Raw genomic sequence first — 20,366 nt, 5'->3', positions numbered from 1 at the left:
AACGGAAGTCAATGAGACTAACTGAAACTAATTATTCTAAAGCCTAAATTAATATTAAAATAATTTAAGTGGAATATCTTAAAAATTAAAACAAATAAAATAATGGATAGTAGCGAGCGATTCCAAGCTAATATGAACATTTTAAAAGTGGAATGGAGTCTCTTGGTGACCAATTGTGAAAGGAAAAGGGTCCCAACATTTGTCGAGAATAATAAAAAAATAAAGAATGAAAGAAAGAAGAAAGCCTAACAATAGTCGAGCGCTGCTTGCAGCACTCACCTAATAATTACATTTCAACAATCAATAAAATCATTCAGTTTCTTGTAGTTATAATAAGATGTATACACGTAGATTTTCCATTGTATCGTTATATCCACAAAGAGACAAATCAGGGGTTTCATTGTTCATTTAGCTTCATCTCACACATCCAGTAAAACATATGTCCGTGGCAGCGTCCATCATACCACGTATGTGTTGCATCTCTGCCCGGGTAGAAAGCAGCACAGTTCTCATCCTCCCTGTTCGGTTCCCCATCGATCCAGTAGCTGGATTTAAGATAAAAAAATACGACGGCATCGGTACACAATTGTAGCAAGAAGGCAAATTGTATTGTATTCTAAAATAGAGAAACTCGACAATGTAAATGTAACATCTATCTAACAACGTTAATCAAAACAACAGAGTGAGCGAGGGGGGCTCTTACAACGGTGGTTGGTGGGTAACGTTGTTAGTCCAGACCCATCTGTTGTCCACAGAGATCTCCGTCAAGCCCATCCAAAACCCACTCGCCCACCAACCGGATGTGGAAATTTTTGGGACGTTGTCGTTCAACATGTCCTGCATAAAGAGGGCATACATGTACGATAACTTCCATGAGGTTCACTTCCAAACGACAGATCGATGCAAAGACGTCCCAGAGGCAGCAGGTCTACTGTGGTTCGATAACACTATAAACTCAACCCACAGACACCATGGTGGCCTCACCTGCTCCTCCCAGCTCTCTATCACCACAAGATCCGCCTTTCGACTGATGCAGTCCTGCCTGCTATCTGGCCAGTTTTTCTTGATCGGTTGGTTCGTTAGAACGTTGGAAAAGAAGTAACAGCTTGTATTTAGGAGAACCCAGCCTTCCTGGCAACGACCGCAGGACTTTTCTGTTTCAATGACACACAGATCGAATAAAAACATAGAAAACACAATTCAACAAATCAACGCATCAACATCAGGGGATACATACTGAATCGAATTCTCTACTTCCATCTCACCCATGTGCTGATCAGCAGCGAGTAGTTTGTCCTTCTCCGCGCGAGCCCTGTTAATGTGGCTCTGGGAGCCATCGTTGAGGCTGGTCTGCTTCTCCAACTGCTTTTTGAGGGCGTCATGCTTTGATACTTCCAGCCTCAAGGCCATCTCAGCCGCCTTCGTAGCTTTGACCACTTCGCTGTGGTTTTCCCGGAGGTAGTTGAGCTCCAGGATGTAGGGAAGGTGTTCTGAACCCTGCAGAGGTTGCAGGTATACCTCCTGGGTCCTGCTACCTGGTTGACATTTCAATCTCATTAAATCATGTGTGAAGGGGCTTATTGTGACCCCAAGCATACACACAAACTACCCCTTTTTATATTAAGTTGGTGTCATTGTATAATAACTGCAGGATTCTTTAGTATTTTTGTGAGTTGCCACAAAGAGTGGAACATATCAATGGGAAATGCTAATGGCTAAATGGACAACTTTAGGTTAACTGGCCAATATAAACTATTAACATTTTCTTGCCATGACAATAAACAATACAATCCCATACATTTGTTGTCGTGTCCACTTTTGGCTTGTACTCACAGTAAATCCCCAGAACCACAGCAGTCACCAGCAGCACAACATTTAGCAGTCCCAGAACTGGGATAACAAATCGTGACCTATGTACTGTAGACATAGCACATTCAAGTTAAAACATGCAGTACAATTCAACAGCACATGATTCACTTGTCTGATTCAACTAGCATAAAATGAGCAGATACAGTTAGATTAGACTAAACAGTAAGATTAGAAAAATTTATTATTTTTTTCTTGACTAAACATACACCCACATGGATTATCTTTATCCATTCTATTTGTAACATTGGTAGGATTATTATATAATATAAAATAATAACATCATTATTATTATATATACAGAGATATGATTGATTCTGTGCGTTTCTTGAAAATGTGTTGAACATAGGCCAACAAGAGAAATCTGAATAAACTCAAATCTGATAGAGGAATATTTATGTAAATACGTGCCTACCTTGGTCAAGCAGATTGGAAACCCGTGAGGGGCCATCTCTCATGTAGTTATTTTGAGAAAACATAACTTTGTAGACTTTAGTTTGTACACATGCTCCGCACTTGACTCTGAATTCACTATTTCAGAACTGGCAGGCTTTTTCTCCTTTTTATCTGTTATCAGTGGTCGGGGTGGTGTTGGGGTAGGGTAGGGGAGGGGGATTACACAAGGTCCTGTTTGTTTTGTGCGAAGATACTAATGTGTCAATTCCATGTCGGATGAAAGGTCTTTCATAGTGATGCTTGAAAGGATAGTTACACAACGAGTATTGAGTATTAGCCTTATTACAAGAAAAACGAATAACATTGTATTGATGATGCAGTTAGACATTATTTCATTGTCCCCATCAGGAAATGTTTGTTGATACAACGTGACCAATGCACCACAATGCACCACAGTAGTTCCAATGTAGCCAAAAATACAGAATACAACTTGCATATTTAAAAATACACAGGTGTGTGTGTGTGTGTGTGTGTGTGTGTGTGTGTGTGTGTGTGTGTGTGTGTGTGTGTGTGTGTGTGTGTGTGTGTGTGTGTGTGTGTGTGTGTGTGTGTCGGGCTGGACGGCCCAGGGGAGAGGATGTGGAGGGCGTGTACCGCCCATACCCAGCAGAGGGAGCCAGAGGACGTCCTTTTCGTCACACTAATTGGCGAGATAGGGAACACCTGCGGCCGGGAACGAGGAGAGAGAGGTACCCTTTAAAAAGCGCAGTCACCTGTCCCTAAAGAGTTGGAGCCGGGAGAAACCGGAGTACCCCAGAACACCCACAGGGAGGGGCAGCCACCAGCCAACACCAGCCCTTTCCTCCACGGGGATAGACAGCCACCAGCCAGGTGGAGCGTGGGAGCCACCTAGGTGGAGTGTTGCAAGGAGCACTGCTCCAGTGTTATTCAGATACATTATCTTTATTTTCAATAAGGCAACATTGGTTCAGTGAGAAAACGGTCCCTTCAATAAAGGGACCATCATTAAATTATAAATATATGAATACAAAACGATTTGAGTGTCGCCCAGTGACTCCAAACCAGTATCCAATTGTATTACTAAACTGGAAACATAAGACAGACCTCTTTTCATGGTATTTTAGTGCTTCCTCTATTTCTTATGAATATTCATTTACAGAAATTATATTTTAAAAAATCAACAGCTTCTATGCCATGTGACCCAGTGACCAAACCAGTACACCAAAAGCATCACAATGTCAACCCCGTCTGACAGTTTATATTCCCTATGTTGACTTTAAGTCTGTATTGCTTGGCCTGAGATATCCAGGAAGGGACGAGATGAAACTTTGGACTATTAGACATATAGGCCTGCTATGACGGAGGCTGAGGTAGCCTGCTTTATGTCTCTCTTATCTCCATAAATCACCTATTACAGTAAAAGTAAATAAATATCGCATATTGCAAAATATTTTCCATAATTATTGTATTTACAATAGAGTACTTTTTTTTACCAATACAACGTATAGATGAGTAGAGTTTCCACTGTATCGTCACTAGTGGGCGTTGTTTCAGCACAACCTGTTGATGGTCTCTCCGAGCAGCTCCTGTAACGTCAGAGTGTTTCCGGGTCTGAGCATGGAAATAGAAACCATGGACGCCGTTGCTTTGGACGTCTTTTCTTCTGCTACTTTGTCTTCACCGTGTTCGTCATCAGAAAAGTGATTTAATTTCTGACTCGTTGTTCTGCTTACGGGTTGCTGTCGTATGCGTATTAGCACGTAGGGGCGGGTTTCTTGAAGGAGTCGGACTTAACGCACACAGTGTCATGCTTATTGAGAAAGATGAGCCCGAGTGTTTTGCGTGCGACTCCCTCACTGCGGGGGCAACCCTGCCACACGATTTAATCTTTATGCTATCAACGATTAACAAACATATTCTTTCAATAGTTTCTACTTTGTCTGCGTAATGCCTATTCAACCATCCTTTAGGCCTATTACAGATATGTAAACGCAACAGAAGTGTTTATAGCTGTGTTACTTAAAAAAAAAAAACAGGTCTAGTGTCCTGTTGTCCCCATATTAATAGCCATCAGAATGTCCCTCGACGAGTATGAAAGGCATTACGCGTCGCTCAACTCGGACCTGGGCGGCGAGTCAGTGGCCAGCGGGCGGTCCGCGTCGGGGACGTTTAGTGGTGAGGAAGAAAAGTTGCATTACATTCCAATCCGGATTCTTGGGAGAGGGGCGTTTGGTGAAGCGACCCTCTACAGGAGGACAGAGGTAAGCGTCACTCCAATCATGGTCTTTTTTACCCGTTGAATTTCCTACGCATTGCTCATGCCATTCAAACTGTGGTTAAAATATCTGCTCTAAGTGGCTCCTAGTTCCCATTTTTTTTTTTTATTCTTGCCCTTTTGGCCCTGTGTTCACCTATGGTATTCACACTGTGCTGAACATCGCAGGACAACTCGCTTGTCGTGTGGAAGGAGGTGGAGCTGAACTGCCTCTCGGAGAAAGAGCGCCGAGATGTGATGAACGAGATCAGCATCCTCTCTATCCTGCAGCACAACAACATCATCGCCTACTTTAATCACTTCATGGACAAGGACACCTTGTTCATTGAGTTGGAATACTGCAATGGTAAAATGGTGGCAACTCGCTAGATTATAGATTACTTTATTAATCTCTGAAGGGAAATATGGGGATTAGTGTGAAATGAGTCTTGCTTCTAAAAAGTTCCTGGTTATTTGTTCCCAGGGGGAAATCTGTATGATAAAATCAACCAACAGAAGGGGGAGCTTTTCACAGAGGAGGTATGCAACGATGCAGAACACTAGTATATAAAGTGTATAGTTAATTAAACACATGTAGTAGTAATAATAATAATAATAATAAAATGTTGTCGCTTAGATGGTAATCTGGTTCCTGTACCAAATCGCCTCAGCTGTAGCCCACATTCACAAGGCTGGGATCCTACACAGGTAAAGGCTTCCACTGGCTTCACTCTTCACAGTTTTTTACTGTTAAACATGATCCACCTCATTGTAAAAACAGTGCGTCCTTTCTGATTACTTTGCAGAGATATCAAAACGTTAAACATTTTCCTGACCAAGACAACCCTGATCAAACTGGGGGATTATGGCCTGGCAAAGAAGCTGGACTCCCAGTTTGCCATGGCTGAGACGGTAAGTGAACCGTTCATCAACTCGTGACGGACGATCGCATTTGGTTTGCCTGCATCTCAGTCCAAGAGTGTTGACGGTATTGCCCCGTTGTTGTACATGCAGTGCGTGGGCACACCGTATTACATGTCCCCGGAACTGTGCCAAGGAGTCAAGTACGACTTCAAATCTGACATCTGGGCCATGGGCTGTGTCATCTTCGAGGTGTTAACACTGACCCGAACCTTTGACGCCACAGTGAGTCTGCTTGTTCGGTAACTAATCCATCCTATATTAACAGCTGGGACTTTGTTCAAATTGGAGACAACGTGTTGTTTTTGTTTTTTAACGCTGTAAATCCAGAACCCTTTGAACTTGTGCGTGAAAATAGTCCAGGGCAACTGGACTATGGACGTGGACGACAAGGTGTACTCTCCTGAGCTGATCCGGCTGGTGTACGAGTGTCTGGACCAGGTGAGGGGAAGGTCAAAGGGTCGTGGTCGTCATACTGAGCTGGTGATGGGTAGGAACGCCTCACGAGCCACTGTGTGATCCTTGTGATCTCGTTGTGCTCCAGGATCCGGTGAAGCGACCCTCGGCCGACCAGATCCTAGACCAGCCAGTCGTCTCCTGTTCCAGACAGTAAGTCTGCAGGAAGGCTAAAGCTAATGATTGTTTATCATTGGTTAAAGCCCATGGTGTTGGTGATGTTTGTTCTGTGTGCCATTGAAACCAGAAAGTCTTGCTTCAGTTCAACGCATGCCTCTTGTTTCTTCAGGGAGCTCGAGGAACGAGTGGCCTTGCTCAACTCAGCGATGAAGAAGCCAAAGTGAGTGGTGTTCTTCTTGGGGTGCATGTCCTGCGCCCGGGCTGGGTGTCCATGCCCGTAGCCAGCTATGAGGTCACGAGGTCCGGACCTCTGTCATTTTTGTAGAGATCTATATAAACTGCAGCCTCCCCCCCACCCACTAGTTTTCAAATCCTGGCTACGGCCCTGTGTGTGTCGCGTTGACATTTATCTCTTACCACCACTTCACGATCTACTCCGTGATGTCATGTTCTAACGGGCGGTCGTGTGACGCCTCCTCAGGCTCAGCAACGTGACGGAGAGCCCGGTCGCCGTGGTGACCACGCGCTACAGGGAGGTGTACTGCTGGGGCGGGGGGAAGTTCACGCCCCAGAAGCTAGACACCTTCAAGGGGGGCAACAGTGCCCAGCAGGTTTGCGCCGGAGAGAACCACTTCGCCGTGGTAACGGTGGAGAAGGAGCTCTACACCTGGGCGGTGAGCGGTGTTGATGATTCACACAGACGTAACGCACACGCATGTCACGCACGCACACACACACACACACACGTAACACACACACGCATGTCACATACACATGCATTTCACACACACACGTTACACACATGCACTTGTCTCACGCACATGTCTCACACACGTCACACACACATAACACACACATCCCGCACAAACAAACGCATCACAAACACACGTGTCACACACACACGTCATACACACCTTACACAAGTGTCCCACCCACACACAGACACACACCAGTACGTATCGCAGTGCTTTGTGACCGAGCCGCGGCCCCGCCCCTCCCCTTTCAGAACGTCCAGGGCGGGGCCAAGATGGTGGGCCAGCTGGGCCACGGGGACCAGTCGTCCTACCGCCAGCCCAAGAAGGTGGACTGTCTCCAGGGCAAGGCCATCCGCCAGGTGGCCTGCGGCGCCGACTTCACCGCCTGCGTGACGGGTGCGTTGGCGGGACGGTCACAGTGACCTTTACCCTTCAAGGCATTTAGCAGACGCTCAAGTCCGAAGCGACTTCCAATAAGTTAATTTGTTAGAAGAAGTTAAACTATTTATCGCTGTCGGTACAGTAAGGGATGTTCATAGAAACAAGTGCCAAGCACTAACAATCGCTAGGTTAACCCATTCCCCGTATGCAACAAAGGTAGCCATGATACGATGCTACACAATGCTACGTACTATTTTTTTTTTAAGTGCCAGGATGTACAACATAAAATACGTGCGTACATTAAGTGCCGAGGGGGGAAGGCTATGCAGAGTCTGGATGAACAAGTTTGAGTCTAAGGTTGATGTGAAACGCCGTAGCTCGCGGTGAGGTGCCCTCCCTTGTGACCTGCTGCTGAACCGGGACCTGCTCTCTGCCCCCAGATGAGGACCAGATGTACATGTTTGGCTCGGACTACTACGGCTGCCTGGGCGTGGAGAGCGAGCGGGGCCCCCAGGCGCTGGAGCCCGTGCTGCTGGAGTTCTTCGAGGAGCGGCCCGTCCGCCAGGTGTCGTGCGGGGACAACCACGTGGTGGTGCTGACCCAGCGCGGGGACATCTACTCCTGGGGATGCGGGGAGCACGGTAAGCCCCTCTGGCGGCTCTTCCTTCGTGGACGCCGGGGATAGGAGTTGCGGCTTGCAAGCGTATCTTTAGCCTCATAGCGTGATGAAAATCTGCCAAAGAAAAGCCTAACACACTCTCAAAACAAGTGGTAATCCAAACTGTTTTCCCCCAAACAAGATCGATTCTCGTTTTTAACTTCACGGATCAACCGAAAACCAGAAATCGATGAAACTGAAATAGATTAACACTTCTCGTAAATGTGTTATTTATGTCGGGTTTTATTTGATGGAAAGAACGCGGATCAAATTTCAGTTAACACCAGATAAACCGAGATTAGAGTTCGGATGGTTATCACAATTTGGGCAAAATATGACTTCGGCAATTATGCTATGATGCTAACGATGTGGATTTATTAGAATATCCATATGTGTGATTATAGGTATATCCACAAGGTTCGGGTCATGTAGGTGTAACATGTCCAACGATACCACTGCCATGCATGGGGTCAGCATTGGTACTGAGTTATAATCCGGTATTTGTGGACATACCCAACATGGGGGCGGTAGTTAAAGGTGCAGTATTTGTTCACATTATTTTCCAGAAGGTTGCCTCCGCAGACCCCTCCCCCCCAGACTGAAGCACACGGGCTGCCAGGTTAGGATTAGGATTAGGATTATTTTTTATTGCCATTTATGCAGAACCTAATAGGAATTTGTCTATAGTGCAACAGGACAAGGGCAGTGATGTACAAGACATAAAAGGACAATCAGGGCACCGGGTGATGAAATAAATAACGCTAGGTTCAGGTTTAGCCCACTGAACAAACACAGGCGCATGGCGTGCCAAGTGCAACATTATATTTATAGACGAGCAACGTTTATCTATTTCGAAAATGACAAGCAAAGAGAAGTCCTGAGATGTAGATCGATAAGCTCATGAATACGTCTGCAATAAAACATGTTATTGCAGACGTAGACGCTCTGGTAATGGAGCTGATTTGAAAGAGGACGATTCTAAAGGAGAGCATACTGGCTATAGCGTTGTTGTTGGATTAGCCAGTTTTTTTTATTTAGCATGTTTCCGTAAACTCTGGTCACATATCGTGGTAATTTTATGATTTATTACACTAAATGTCTTAATAATTGTACATTTTTAAGAGCTTAAGGACAGTATATAATCTCAAATGGGTATGTAACAACATTAAACTGTTTTTTCCTCTTAAACCACGTCATCCTTTTACAGTAGTCTAATGTCTCTGTGTGTTTGTACATTATGTTCAAACCATGATTAATATAGATATTAGCAGTGAGCATTCCCCTCAAGTACTATCAAGTGCTCTGGTAAATCAAGTCCTGGAGGAGCAATACACATCCCTCTGTCTCTAATAGATAGCTGACCGACTGCAGGCTTTGTTGTTGCTGTTCTAATGCTCGCCAGTAGAGGGAGACAAGCCTCATTTTTACATACACTTTTCGAGCTGCTGTGTTGATCTCTGTTTGCAGGACGCCTGGGCTTAGACTGTGAGGATGACTTCTCTTCTCCTATGCAAGTAAGTTTAAAGTTGTTTTTTATTATTGAATGTACTTAGCATCACCTCCTGTCCCCTCCAATCCAATTTCACAATGATTTGATACATTCATTAAATTAATTATCTTTTTTTTTAACAGATCCAAATGTTCAAACTACATCCAAAAATAAAAGTACCTATGTCTAATTCTTCCAGGTGGAGATGCCTAAAGGAGCAATCATGTGCTCTGTGTCCTGCGGCAGCGATGGGACCTTCTTCCTGACCGAGGCTGGGAAGGTGCTGGCCTGCGGGAACAACGAGTTCAACAAGCTGGGTCTGAACCAGGGCATCTCCGGCCTCAAGAACCATCGCGGAGAGGTGATTACATTTACATTTTACATGCACATTACATTTACTTTAACCCAAAGCGACTTACAATAAGTACATTTGTCAGAACAAAGAGTAAGAAACAATGTATGGCTGTCGGTACAGTAAAGATGTTTATAGAACCAAGTGCAAAGTGGGAGGGGGGGGGAGGCTATACATAGTCTAGCTGAGCTCTGAACAAGTGAGTCTTGAGTCTTTTGCAGAACATTCATTCAAAAGACCCCACCAAACATGACCCACAAATGTCTCCACCAGGCCAGCCAGAGCATCCCGTACACCACCACGCTCACCCTGGTGAAGCAGCTGTCCCGCTTCAAGATCCAGCTCATCTCTCAGGGGAAGACCCACGCGGCCGCCATTGACGGTACGAAAAAGACTTTAACAAAAGAAGGCATGATCTCTGCAATATTCGATGGCTGACCAAATGCTGCCGTGCTCCAAGGCGTTAACATGCGTGTGTTGCACATGGGCAGAAAGGGGCCGTCTGATTACGTTTGGCTGCAACAAGTACGGCCAGTTGGGCGTGAAGGACTTCAAGAAGCACCAGGGGGTCCAGGTGTTGATGGGCCCCTTCGGGGGGAACCCTGTGACCAAAGTGTCCTGTGGGGACGGATTCACCATCGCTGCCACCGACGGTAAGATCCACAACTCTATTGGTTTTGGTTACAAAGAGGAAGTCAATATAAAGGCAGTTTGAGTTTTGCCAAATCAGTGTTTTTGGTTCGTCGGTTGTATTTGATACTATTTGGTTGCTTAATCACTACAATCCACACTTTTTGTAAAAATATTGGCCATCGTTTGTTTTGAGATTGCTCTGCTTTGCCTCCCGCCGTCCAGACAATCAGATCTTTGCGTGGGGGAACGCGGGGAACGGGCGCCTGGGCATGCCAGCGGACAAGGGCTTCGGGTCGGAGGTGTGCCCCGCCCTGCCCAGGCCCATCTTCGGCTCCCTGCACCACGTGCCGGACCTCTCGTGCCGGGCGTGGCATACCATCCTCATCAGGGGTCGGTATTCAGCCCTTATGTCCTCCCCCGTACGGTCGTACATACATTTACGTTCACATTAAGGGCATGTAGCGGACGCTTTGATCCAAAGCGACTTACAATAAGTACCTCTGTCAGAAGAAGGTGAAACAATATATCGCTGTCGGTACAGTAAGGTTGTAGGTTCTAGGTTAACCAATTCGCCATATGAAACAAAGATAGCTAGGATAAGCTGCTACACAATGCTGAGTAAAAATGTTTAAGGGCAAGGAAGTACAACATACTATAAGTGCATAAGAAGGGTCGGCGGGTAATGGGGGGGGGGGTGGCTATAGAGTCTAGGTGAACCATTTTGCGGAAGCCAGTGAGCGAGTCATCAGCTCACCAACATACACCAGCTAGGTATGACACTGCCTCATTGCTTCGCTTCTCTCCCCTCCCACAGAACGAGTGCTCAACTCAAAGACCATCCGCTCCAACAGCAGCGGCCTCTCGTTCGGTAACACTGCGCCCGATTTTGGGTTTGTTTTGTTCGTCACTTTATGGGACCCATCACTTCATGGGCTCGGTCTGATGTGTGTGTTTGTGCGCTCGTTCCCGCGGTAACGCACAGCCCCCAGCCCGACGGCGTCGTCCTCCACCCTGGACCTGGACCTGCAGGGCTCCGAGACGTGCGTCCGGGACCGCGGCCTGGGCGGCACGCTGGAGGCCAACGCGGAGGAGTGCGCGACGGGCACCTCGGTGCTGTCGGCGCAGAGCCAGACCGGGGACAGCTCCTGCCCCCCCTGGCTCCTAAAGGTGCCCCCCCTCAATCCCCATCCCCCCCTTCCCCCCGCCACCCTTCATCCAGCTCATGTGGCTCAGGAGGTGGAGCCGGTGGGCTGGTCACTGGAGGGTGACTAGTTTGATCCCCGGCTCTTCCTAGCAGAGTGTCGAGGTGTCTCTGAGCTGGCTGTCCGCTTGCATGGATGACACCGCCGTCGGTGTGTGAATGTCTGCATGAATGGGTGAATGTAAGGCAATGTTGTGAAGTGCTTTGAGTGGTTAGGAAAGGGCTTTATAAATGAAGTCCATTTACCATTTCCTTATCTCAAGCGATGAGGAGGAGGACATGACCCTGACCTCTTTCCTCTTGTGGTCCCTAGGAGCTCCAGGATGCGGAGTTCATCCCCATGCCGGACCTCTCCCTGGGCCTGGCGTCCGACGGCCCCTCGAACTACTCGGAGAGCGTGACTCTGCCTTACGAGCAGCTGCAGGAGCTGACGGCCGCTGCCGCCGCCGTCACCATCGCCGAGAAAGGCCTCTCGGTAAGACCTGGCCTGGGTCAGCTGGAGGGGCTCTGCTCTGGAGGGGCTCTGCTCTGGGGGGGCTCTCCTCTCTCCTCTCTCCTCTCTCCACTCTCCTCTGGAGGGGCTCTCCTCTCTCCTCTCTCCTCTCTCCTCTCTCATCTGGGGGGGCTCTCCTCTCTCCTCTCTCCTCTGAGGGGGCTTTCCTCTCTCCTCTCTCCTCTCTCCTCTGAGGGGGCTTTCCTCTCTCCTCTCTCCTCTCTCCTCTGAGGGGGCTTTCCTCTCTCCTCTCTCCTCTCTCCTCTGAGGGGGCTTTCCTCTCTCCTCTCTCCTCTCTCCTCTGAGGGGGCTCTCCTCTCTCCTCTGAGGGGGCTCTCCTCTCTCCTCTGAGGGGGCTCTCCTCTCTCCTCTCTCCTCTCTCCTCTGAGGGGGCTCTCCTCTCTCCTCTGAGGGGGCTCTCCTCTCTTCTCTCTCCTCTGGGGGGGCTCTCCTCTCTCCTCTCTCCTCTCTCCTCTCTCCTCTGGGGGGGCTCTCACGGTAGTCCGTCGGGTCATGTGTCCATTTGAGTTAGTTGTGTAGAAAGACATGTTCACACAATATAGTATTGTGTGTTGTACATCCTTGCACTTAAACATATTACTTTGCATTGTGTAGCGTCTTATCTTAGCTATCTTTGTTTTATACAAGGAATGGGTTAACCGAGCAATTGTTAGTGCTTGGCACTTGGTTCTATGAAGATCCTAACTCGACCAACAGAGATATATTGTTATTTCTCTTTCTACTGACAAATGTACTTATTCTAAGTTGCTTTGGATAAAAGCGTCTGCTAAATGCCTTAAATGTAAATGTCAAACGTAAATGTATAGTATTACGACTTCAAATGGTTTGAAGTTCAACCGGTGGCGGCACTGAACAGATGGCAGACTGAACACATGCAATGAATATATGAATAAGATGATAATAATGATTGAACTTGCATGTAGTTGAGCTAAGTCTGCTTCTTTGGTGACGCCCACAGACCAAACGAGTGGGTTGTGATCATTTCAACGGGCTGGAGGACGTTGCAGACTGCAAGAAAGCAGATCCAGTACCGTACTGTGAAACCAGAGGTGATATTGCCCAGGTCTGTATCCCCGAACCGTCCCTCACCATGTGTGTCTTGTGCACCACAGAGTATTAGTCCCTATGCTGGACCCAGCCTAGAACATTTTGGTCATTTGTGATTCTGGTGATTCTAGCTGCGGGAGACGGTGGCTCGCCAGGAGCTCAAGATCCAGACCCTGGAGAAACAGGTACACCAAGTTGTTGTTTCCTTCCCTCCTCGGGAAACCCACCTGCATGTGATTGACCTTTGACCCTGGCTAATCAGAGTGCTTGTCGTGTGGCCCGGCGGCTGACAGGTCAGCGACCAGCGCAAGGAGAACGAGAAGCTCTGGACGGCCATCGACCGGCTGGCATCACGGGACGCCGCGGCGGAGGTAACCAAGAGTAACGGGACGCCACCGTGATCACGTGATCCGAACCTCCGAAGGCTGAGGAAGCACCACTCGGGAGACGCCTCATGTCCGTCTGACCTGAGCACACGAGTGGCAGGAGGGTGGCTAACCAATGAGGCTCTAGTTGACCTTGCTGACGCTTAAACCAAAGTGGACTTAACGTCTGATTTTCCAAACACATTATGGAAAGCATTTGCCTTGTACGCTAACAACATTTTATTTACCTTAATGCCTTAGACACACACGCGTGCATGCCTCACGTCATCCGAGTGGGTTGTAGTGGTGTATTGGGAGCCTTTCACAGACGGCTGTGTTGTTGCACACTGCACACACTGTACGACCTCTGATCTGGGCAAGGGCGTGGCACACTGGGATCATGGTGTTCATGTGAACCTTAAGGCTACATCAGATGACTAGGGCATCTGAGTCTTCGCTCAGGTAATGAAAGAAACTTTTCTGTTTCAAATTACACGGTTGGCTAAATGTGACGTCAACATTCGCAATGAAATGCCCTTTAGCGACACGATTATGGTTTATCTTGTTTGTTATTACTGGCTGTCGGCTAACAGCAGATATATAGCTATCACAGAGCCGTTTTGTTTCCCCCCGTGTTTATTGCAATAAGAAAGAGAAATAATCCAAGGAGTCTTTCTCCTGGATTTTCCACCAAATTGATAAATAATGTCTGTTTATGATTTGCTGGTCTAATTGACCTTGTTCAAATGCAGCACTGATACCCAATTGAAAGGCTCCTTGGTATATTCCCTTGCGAAATGTTTTTCCATAATCTAAAAGTCTGCCACTATAGCATGGGGCTTTATGTATCAGAAATGTCTAATACCTAATGTTTCTTATTGCAAAAGATGGTGTTTAATCCGGAGTTCTGTTTGAGTTAGTCTCATGTCATGTTGACCATTTAATCTGGGTACAGCAAGGTCAATTTAATGACTAAAAACAATGAGAGTTAATGTGTCATCATGCAGCTTTAGCGCCAAATGATGGGATAACAACCAATATCTATGTCCACTAGTAGGGGATATGTGTTGTGTGAGGAAACCAAGGTGGTTAGACTAAATAATCTCATCATTTTCAGTGTACATGCCAGGGGTATCTTTTGCATACCAAAAAAGATTGAACGAATACCCTTAACTCATGTTATAATTTATTTAAGTCTTTGCTCTTTGACATTTCTCAATTTGAATTATTCAAAATAAATGTGCAGACAATTAACTTTTAACAAACTTTTTTTTTACTACTTCTGTTGTTTAGTAGACTTGTGTATTACACATGTTAACTTTTTAGCATTGTTAAAGTGCCGAAATACGTGTGTGGTCTTTGGTTTGATACTGAACGGTTTCTTGTTCATTACGAGTGAAAATGTGTCCTCAACAAGCAATCCCACAAAAGCTTAAAGTGCCTTTGATAGCTCACCGATAGGTGCTGCAATTATGATTAGCATATAATTCATTTTTTAAAAAACGTAATGTTTTCATCCTGAAAGAAACCCCTTCTTTCTTCCCTTTAAATAATGTTGTTGTGCTGTTACAGTGGACTGTTAAGTTCTTCCACGATCACACGTGTGTCATGCTTGTGAAAACAAATAAAAAACATGGATATATTTTGTAACATTTTGTTCTGTTTTGTTATTTCTAGGCAGAACTTTCAAATTCACACGCACACTTTTAATGCAACAAACCAGTCTTTAATGCACAATGTACAGCTTAATAGCGATGACGAGGAGGAGGAGGGCGGCTTCGGATGTTCTCGCACAAGGGTATGTGTCGCTCCGCCGATCGGGGGGCAAAGCGGCGCGAACAGTGAGGACATGTGACCTGCTCCAGACCCCCCTGGAGGTGCATGCTCCTATTGGCCGCCAGCTTTTGACCACTGCTACTCTTCTTAACCTGGAAAAGAACAAACAAACACTCAAAATAAGCTTGAGAAGGTGGGTGCAGATATGAAACATCCATAATGCGTCAGATGAGATCACTACCTCAGAAGAGTCGGTCTCGCATCTGCGTTGCCTGAATTTCTCCATCTCCGTCCCTTGGATCCTGTGTTTAGAGGAGTCGTACGCTTTGCGTCGAGACTGGTGGAGCCTCTCGCAGATGGTCAGGTGTTTCTCCAGTCTTGCGGCTGCAAATTTTCTATCACAGTATTGGCAGGCAAGCAGCTGGAGGCTGGCTTCTGCCTTCTCCTCTGGGATTGGATCTTCCACTTGTGGCCTCCCGGACCGCTGGGGAGGGGGCCTTTCTCTACCGCCGTGACCTTCTACCGAGCGCCCTTGACCTTCTGCCGAGCGCCCGTGACCTTCTGCCGAGCGCCCGTGACCTTCTGCTGAGCGCCCGTGACCTTCTGCAGAGCGCCCCTGACCTTCTGCCGAGTGCCTGTGCCCAGAACGCCTCTGGCCCACTTGCTCCTTCTCACCACGAGAGCCGTGACCCCCCGCGGAGCTCCTCTCCCTCCCCTGCGGCTCTTCCTCTGTTTCGTTTGCTCTGGCCTGACCCCATTGGGACTCTCCTCTCGTTTTGGCCGATGACTGTACGCTGCTCCTTTTACCCCTTTCTTTATGGCCGGTCGATTCCATCACTGCCACGCCCTCGTCGGCCCACCTGCTGAGATGTTCGCTTGCTCCTGTTTTGTAGTCGCTGGGCTGCTCCGCTCTCCCTGGCCTCCTGGGCGGAAACTTCTCCACCCTTTTGCCCTCCTGTGTGTCCCACTTGTCCCTCTTTCCTTCCTGTGGATGGCCGGCCCTCCCTTCTGTCCTCAAGTCGGGATCCCTCCTCCGGCCTGGTTCTCTGCTCCCTGTCTCTGAAGACTCCCTGTCCTGTATGATGGCCGTATTCCAAACCTGCGCTGTCCTCATCAGCTTCTCCTGAAGGATCAGCTGTTCGTTGTTTATGGCGTGGGCCTGGCGCCGTTGGTCATCAGGCAGCTGGTCGGGATCTCCCCACGGATGTCGGGATGTTTGGACCCCTGTGGCTCCGTGAGTGAGGCGATGGCGGCCCTCTGTGTGACCCGGTCTGGGGTTGACTGCTCTCTTGACGGAGACAGGCTTCAGTGGAATACCGTCAGGTACATCTTCATCCTTAGAGCTGACTGGATTTTTCTTTGCAGAAGTACACTTCGTAAAAGAGGTGTGTCCAGGTTGCTGAGACTTTTCCGGTGTATATGGCTGATGCCTCTTTTCTTCACAGATTCTTTCTTTTTGTTTGCTGTCAAACATCTTGGGTTTGTTGATGCTTGAATGGTCCATGTTGCTGCTTGAACTTGGAACTTCCAGAGTGCTGCCTGCTGCTGACCTGGATAATAATAATGGATGCAATCAAATGAAGAAAAAGCAATTGATTGATTCAAACAAACACAGACACGCAGAGTTTGCAACGATCACGAGAGGTAGATATCATCTGACACAGGGTTCTGCTGACCTTTTATATACCTAGATATGGTGGCTATGATCATATATATAAATATTACATTTTATATTGTATCTTTCTCCAATTCGACTATTCAGTGTTCAGGAGTGTTAAAGTGATAACTTTCAAGAACTGCACCCACCGTTATATTTGGAGACTGGTCCGATTAGGATTTGCCTTGTTGTTATCCGTTGCCTAGAAACGTGATACTTAATAGCGCCCTGTGATTGGTCTATAACCCGAGAGTCACGTGACCTTTCCGCTTCCGGTGTAGTTAGATCGTTGTTGTTTTTGTACACCGGCGGGCTGTCAATGGTCAGACCCAACACTTTCAGGTTCCCCTAAAACCTTATCCTCTTGGTAAGATCAATCTTCGTTGTTGTTTTCCTCGCTTTACTCTTAGATTAATTGTGTTATTAAGTTATAAAGTTATTTGACTGAATGACTCACTGCACAGGTTTTTGAAGGCCGTGTTGCGTGGTGCGAGCATCACATGCACGACTCACTGAACACGGCATGTTTTCAATGCGTTTAAACATAATTATTCGGACTCATGTGGGAAACCAATAGCATGTTAGTCGTTCGAATCATTGTAATAAATCGTGATGCATAGCTTTCTGAAACAGGGAATCACTGATGCTCATGTGCTCTCTGGTGATGAAACACATTCTTATGAGACACGCATGTTCTGTACTGACAATGAACCATTTAGGATTGTAATAAAGGGGTTGGCGTTTTATTAACCCCCACTTGAAACGAAATGGCCTGCCACTCACTTTGCTTGGAATTTGTTCTAATGATCTTACTTACATGTCTAGTGTGAATAATTGAGTGGAATCTAGTGGAACAGACTTGGCAGAAAGGAAATATAACATTCATAAGTATGTTTTAATGAGTGTATAATTATGACATTGTTTTCCTTGTTTAGGCACAATATGTCGTGTGAAGACCTGCTTTCTGTGGATTATGAAGTGTTTGGTAGAGTGCAAGGTGTATTTTTTCGAAAGTTCACTCAGGTAAGAAAAAAGTACTGTACTATACCAAGTTATTGTTGCTGTAAGAAAAGCTCATGCATGACCGTCACATGTGCTGACATTGTCATCTCCCCCATATAAAAAATGTCCGAATTTTTTCCTTAATTTAACATTCACACTATTCAGTCTTAAATTTTATTGCTTCCTGGATTTCCTGGTAAATATCAATTGTTTCCCATTTTCAGGCAGAAGCGAAGAAGCTGGCCTTGGTTGGCTGGGTCAGGAACACGGAGGCAGGGACTGTTGAGGGACAGCTGCAAGGCCCCGGTAGCAAGGTGGCCGAGATGCAAAGCTGGCTGCGCACCACTGGCAGTCCACAGTCGAAGATCATCAAAGCAGAGTTCAAGAACGAGAAGATTATAAAATGTCTAGAGCATTCAACTTTTAAAGTAGTGCGCTCGTAGGGCCGTAGATATGTGATTTATTTATTTGTATATTTAAATGAATGGATTGCATCAAATGTGCGCATCCAACATGTTTATTTATTGAGTTATAAAGAGATAATGTAATTAACGGCTCTTCATTTGATAACAATGCTTCCCCTAATTGTATTCTCTTTTGAATAATGTGTGCATTACCAGAACATGATATTTTCCCTTGAATACCTGTTCATCTTTCCCCCCTTAAAATGCACATCTCTCTTCAACAAGAATTATTAGACTTCTTAAAGTACCCCAATCATGGCAACAACATGCAACATTTGATGGCTGTTGGTATTTTTAATGTTAACAAGGTTAACATAATATTGTAAAAAAGAAACGAGAACATCTGCGGTCACTCCAGCCGCTAGGGGACAGGCTAGGCTGGGAGGGTTAACCGGAAAAGGCTTCGTCGTTGACTGTAAACAAGCCAGTGGGCTTGACGTGTGATTTTAACGTGTTGGTGTACTAGATATCTGAAGTTCCGATTGTGGTCTTATTTTTTAACGTATAAAACATGCGTCTTGTCATGTCTTTGTGGTCGAGCAGTAGTCAGGCAACTGTCGAACCCCACAAGCCAACCGACCAAATAAGGTCCGTTAACGGTTAACATCGTTAGTAGCAGCCGGTAACGTTGGTGTTTTACCTCATTTGGTATTTACCATTATGGTAAGCCATGATCAAATGTTTGTCAGCAGATGTCCAGAGCAAAATTCGCTCTGGAATCGCCATATCTTCGCTTCAGCAAGGCGTTGAAGAGCTGCTCCTGAACAGCGTGGACGCGGGGGCGACATGCGTGGGGGTGCGGATGGACATGAAGGCGTTCAAGGTTCAGGTGGTGGACAACGGGTCAGGGATGGACCTGGATGATCTGCAGAGGGTTGGAAACAGGTACTGTACTAGTAAATGCAGTTCCATGGAGGACTTGGAGAATCTAAGGTTTTATGGGTTTCGTGGGGAGGCCCTTGCAAGTATAGTTTCTCTAGCGACCCTGGTAGAGATATCTTCAAGAACAAGACTATCCGTTAAAACACACGTTAAGGTCTTCAAGGATGGGAAGGGGTTGGATGTCTTGGAAGCGGAGTCTTCCCGTCCCTCCGCCGGGACCACATTGACCATTTGCAACTTTTTCCACAACATGCCAGTCAGGAGGAACCGAATGGACCCCATCCTTGAAGCGGAGCGCATCAGGCACCGGGTGGAGGCCATCTCTCTGATGCACCCGTCTGTGTCTTTTACTTTGAAAAACGATGTGACAGGAGCCATGCTGGCCCAGCTCTCAAAAGCCAGAAGTACATACCATCGATTTGTCCAGATCTATGGCTTAGGGCGAGGACAGCATCTGCGAGAAATCAGTCACAGCCAGGCACAATTTAAAATCAGCGGCCACATAGGTATAGAGGGTCACTACAACAAAAGCTTACAGTTCTTGTATGTGAATGAAAGGCTACTTCTGAAAACACGCCTTCACCAGTTGCTCAATTTCCTCCTCCGGAAGCTTAACAGTTCAGGTCAGAAGAATGATAGCCCAGATGGCCAGTCGATAATCAGGAGCCCAAAGCCAAAAAGGGGCCAAGAACTACACCCAATATATATCATAAATATTAAATGCTGCTACTCAGAATATGACATTTGTCTTGACCCAGCCAAAACTCTCATAGAGTTTAAAGACTGGGATGGGATTTTGATCTGTTTAGAACAGGCTGTTAAAGCCTTTCTAAGCAGAGAGAATCTGTTGGCTGACCCCTCGCAAGAGGAGTTGGACTGCGCTCCTCAAAGCCTGCTGTGTACATCTGAGAAACCAGTGAACTTAGGTTTCCACGGTACCCAATTAATAACAACAGAGGCCTCGGTCAGCCACACTGTCTGCGGTACGCTTTCATCCGGGCCGGTTCATCGTAAAGTTGTTGTTGTCGACGGTGCACTTGAAGAAAGTGTGGCACAGACATGTGTTCAAGACGACATCTCCAGTAAGGCAGCCACGGTGGAACTACTCGAGGAAGACGCTGGTCCGCCAGAAATGGAGACGGTAGAATCCAGGGGT

At 46.7% G+C, this 20,366-nt stretch overlaps 3 protein-coding genes across 3 annotated transcripts; 2 read left to right on the top strand and 1 right to left on the bottom strand.

Moving 5' to 3' along the window:
• Positions 1-390: 390 nt before the first annotated feature.
• On the bottom strand, positions 391-2,449 carry LOC132457890 (CD209 antigen-like protein E). The gene is made up of 6 exons (XM_060052280.1): positions 2,282-2,449; positions 1,834-1,917; positions 1,266-1,535; positions 985-1,154; positions 704-837; positions 391-545 (listed from the first exon to the last, which is right to left on the bottom strand). The coding sequence occupies exons 1-6, from the start codon at positions 2,343-2,345 to the stop codon at positions 398-400; spliced, it is 870 nt and encodes a 289-aa protein (XP_059908263.1). The 5' UTR covers positions 2,346-2,449; the 3' UTR covers positions 391-397.
• A 1,365-nt stretch (positions 2,450-3,814) lies between these two features.
• Positions 3,815-15,079, top strand: LOC132457888 (serine/threonine-protein kinase Nek9). Its single transcript, XM_060052276.1, has 23 exons — positions 3,815-4,544; positions 4,727-4,904; positions 5,022-5,077; positions 5,175-5,245; positions 5,344-5,449; positions 5,552-5,683; positions 5,789-5,899; positions 6,003-6,067; positions 6,204-6,254; positions 6,516-6,708; positions 7,041-7,185; positions 7,611-7,811; positions 9,296-9,342; positions 9,517-9,678; positions 9,943-10,051; positions 10,161-10,322; positions 10,525-10,692; positions 11,117-11,170; positions 11,285-11,469; positions 11,817-11,978; positions 12,976-13,080; positions 13,196-13,249; positions 13,358-15,079. Exons 1-23 carry the CDS (start codon positions 4,359-4,361, stop codon positions 13,463-13,465), a joined length of 2,811 nt encoding a protein of 936 aa, XP_059908259.1. The 5' UTR covers positions 3,815-4,358; the 3' UTR covers positions 13,466-15,079.
• Positions 15,080-17,095: 2,016 nt separating this feature from the next.
• Positions 17,096-18,603, top strand: acyp1 (acylphosphatase 1, erythrocyte (common) type). The gene is made up of 3 exons (XM_060052282.1): positions 17,096-17,229; positions 17,798-17,885; positions 18,089-18,603. Exons 2-3 carry the CDS (start codon positions 17,805-17,807, stop codon positions 18,305-18,307), a joined length of 300 nt encoding a protein of 99 aa, XP_059908265.1. The 5' UTR covers positions 17,096-17,229; positions 17,798-17,804; the 3' UTR covers positions 18,308-18,603.
• The last annotated feature ends 1,763 nt before the right edge of the window (positions 18,604-20,366 follow it).

This window comes from Gadus macrocephalus, chromosome 5, assembly GCF_031168955.1.
Source record: "Gadus macrocephalus chromosome 5, ASM3116895v1".
Lineage (NCBI taxonomy): Eukaryota > Metazoa > Chordata > Actinopteri > Gadiformes > Gadidae > Gadus > Gadus macrocephalus.
Note: the sequence above shows the minus strand (reverse complement) of the source record. Positions and strands in the feature narration are given on the sequence as shown.

Bases quoted from the DNA above. Each gene is read 5' to 3' on its own strand.
- LOC132457890 (XM_060052280.1), bottom strand. From the start codon at position 2,345: ATGTTTTCTCAAAATAACTACATGAGAGATGGCCCCTCACGGGTTTCC. The intron at 1,536-1,833 runs GTGAGTACAAGC...AATGTCAACCAG, and splicing joins TGTGGTTCTGGGGATTTACT to GTAGCAGGACCCAGGAGGTA. The intron at 546-703 runs GTAAGAGCCCCC...TCTTAAATCCAG, and splicing joins GTTACCCACCAACCACCGTT to CTACTGGATCGATGGGGAAC.
- LOC132457888 (XM_060052276.1), top strand. From the start codon at position 4,359: ATGTCCCTCGACGAGTATGAAAGGCATTACGCGTCGCTCAACTCGGAC. The intron at 7,812-9,295 runs GTAAGCCCCTCT...CTCTGTTTGCAG, and splicing joins CTGGGGATGCGGGGAGCACG to GACGCCTGGGCTTAGACTGT. The intron at 11,470-11,816 runs GTGCCCCCCCTC...TGTGGTCCCTAG, and splicing joins GCCCCCCCTGGCTCCTAAAG to GAGCTCCAGGATGCGGAGTT.
- acyp1 (XM_060052282.1), top strand. From the start codon at position 17,805: ATGTCGTGTGAAGACCTGCTTTCTGTGGATTATGAAGTGTTTGGTAGA. The intron at 17,886-18,088 runs GTAAGAAAAAAG...TCCCATTTTCAG, and splicing joins TTTTTCGAAAGTTCACTCAG to GCAGAAGCGAAGAAGCTGGC.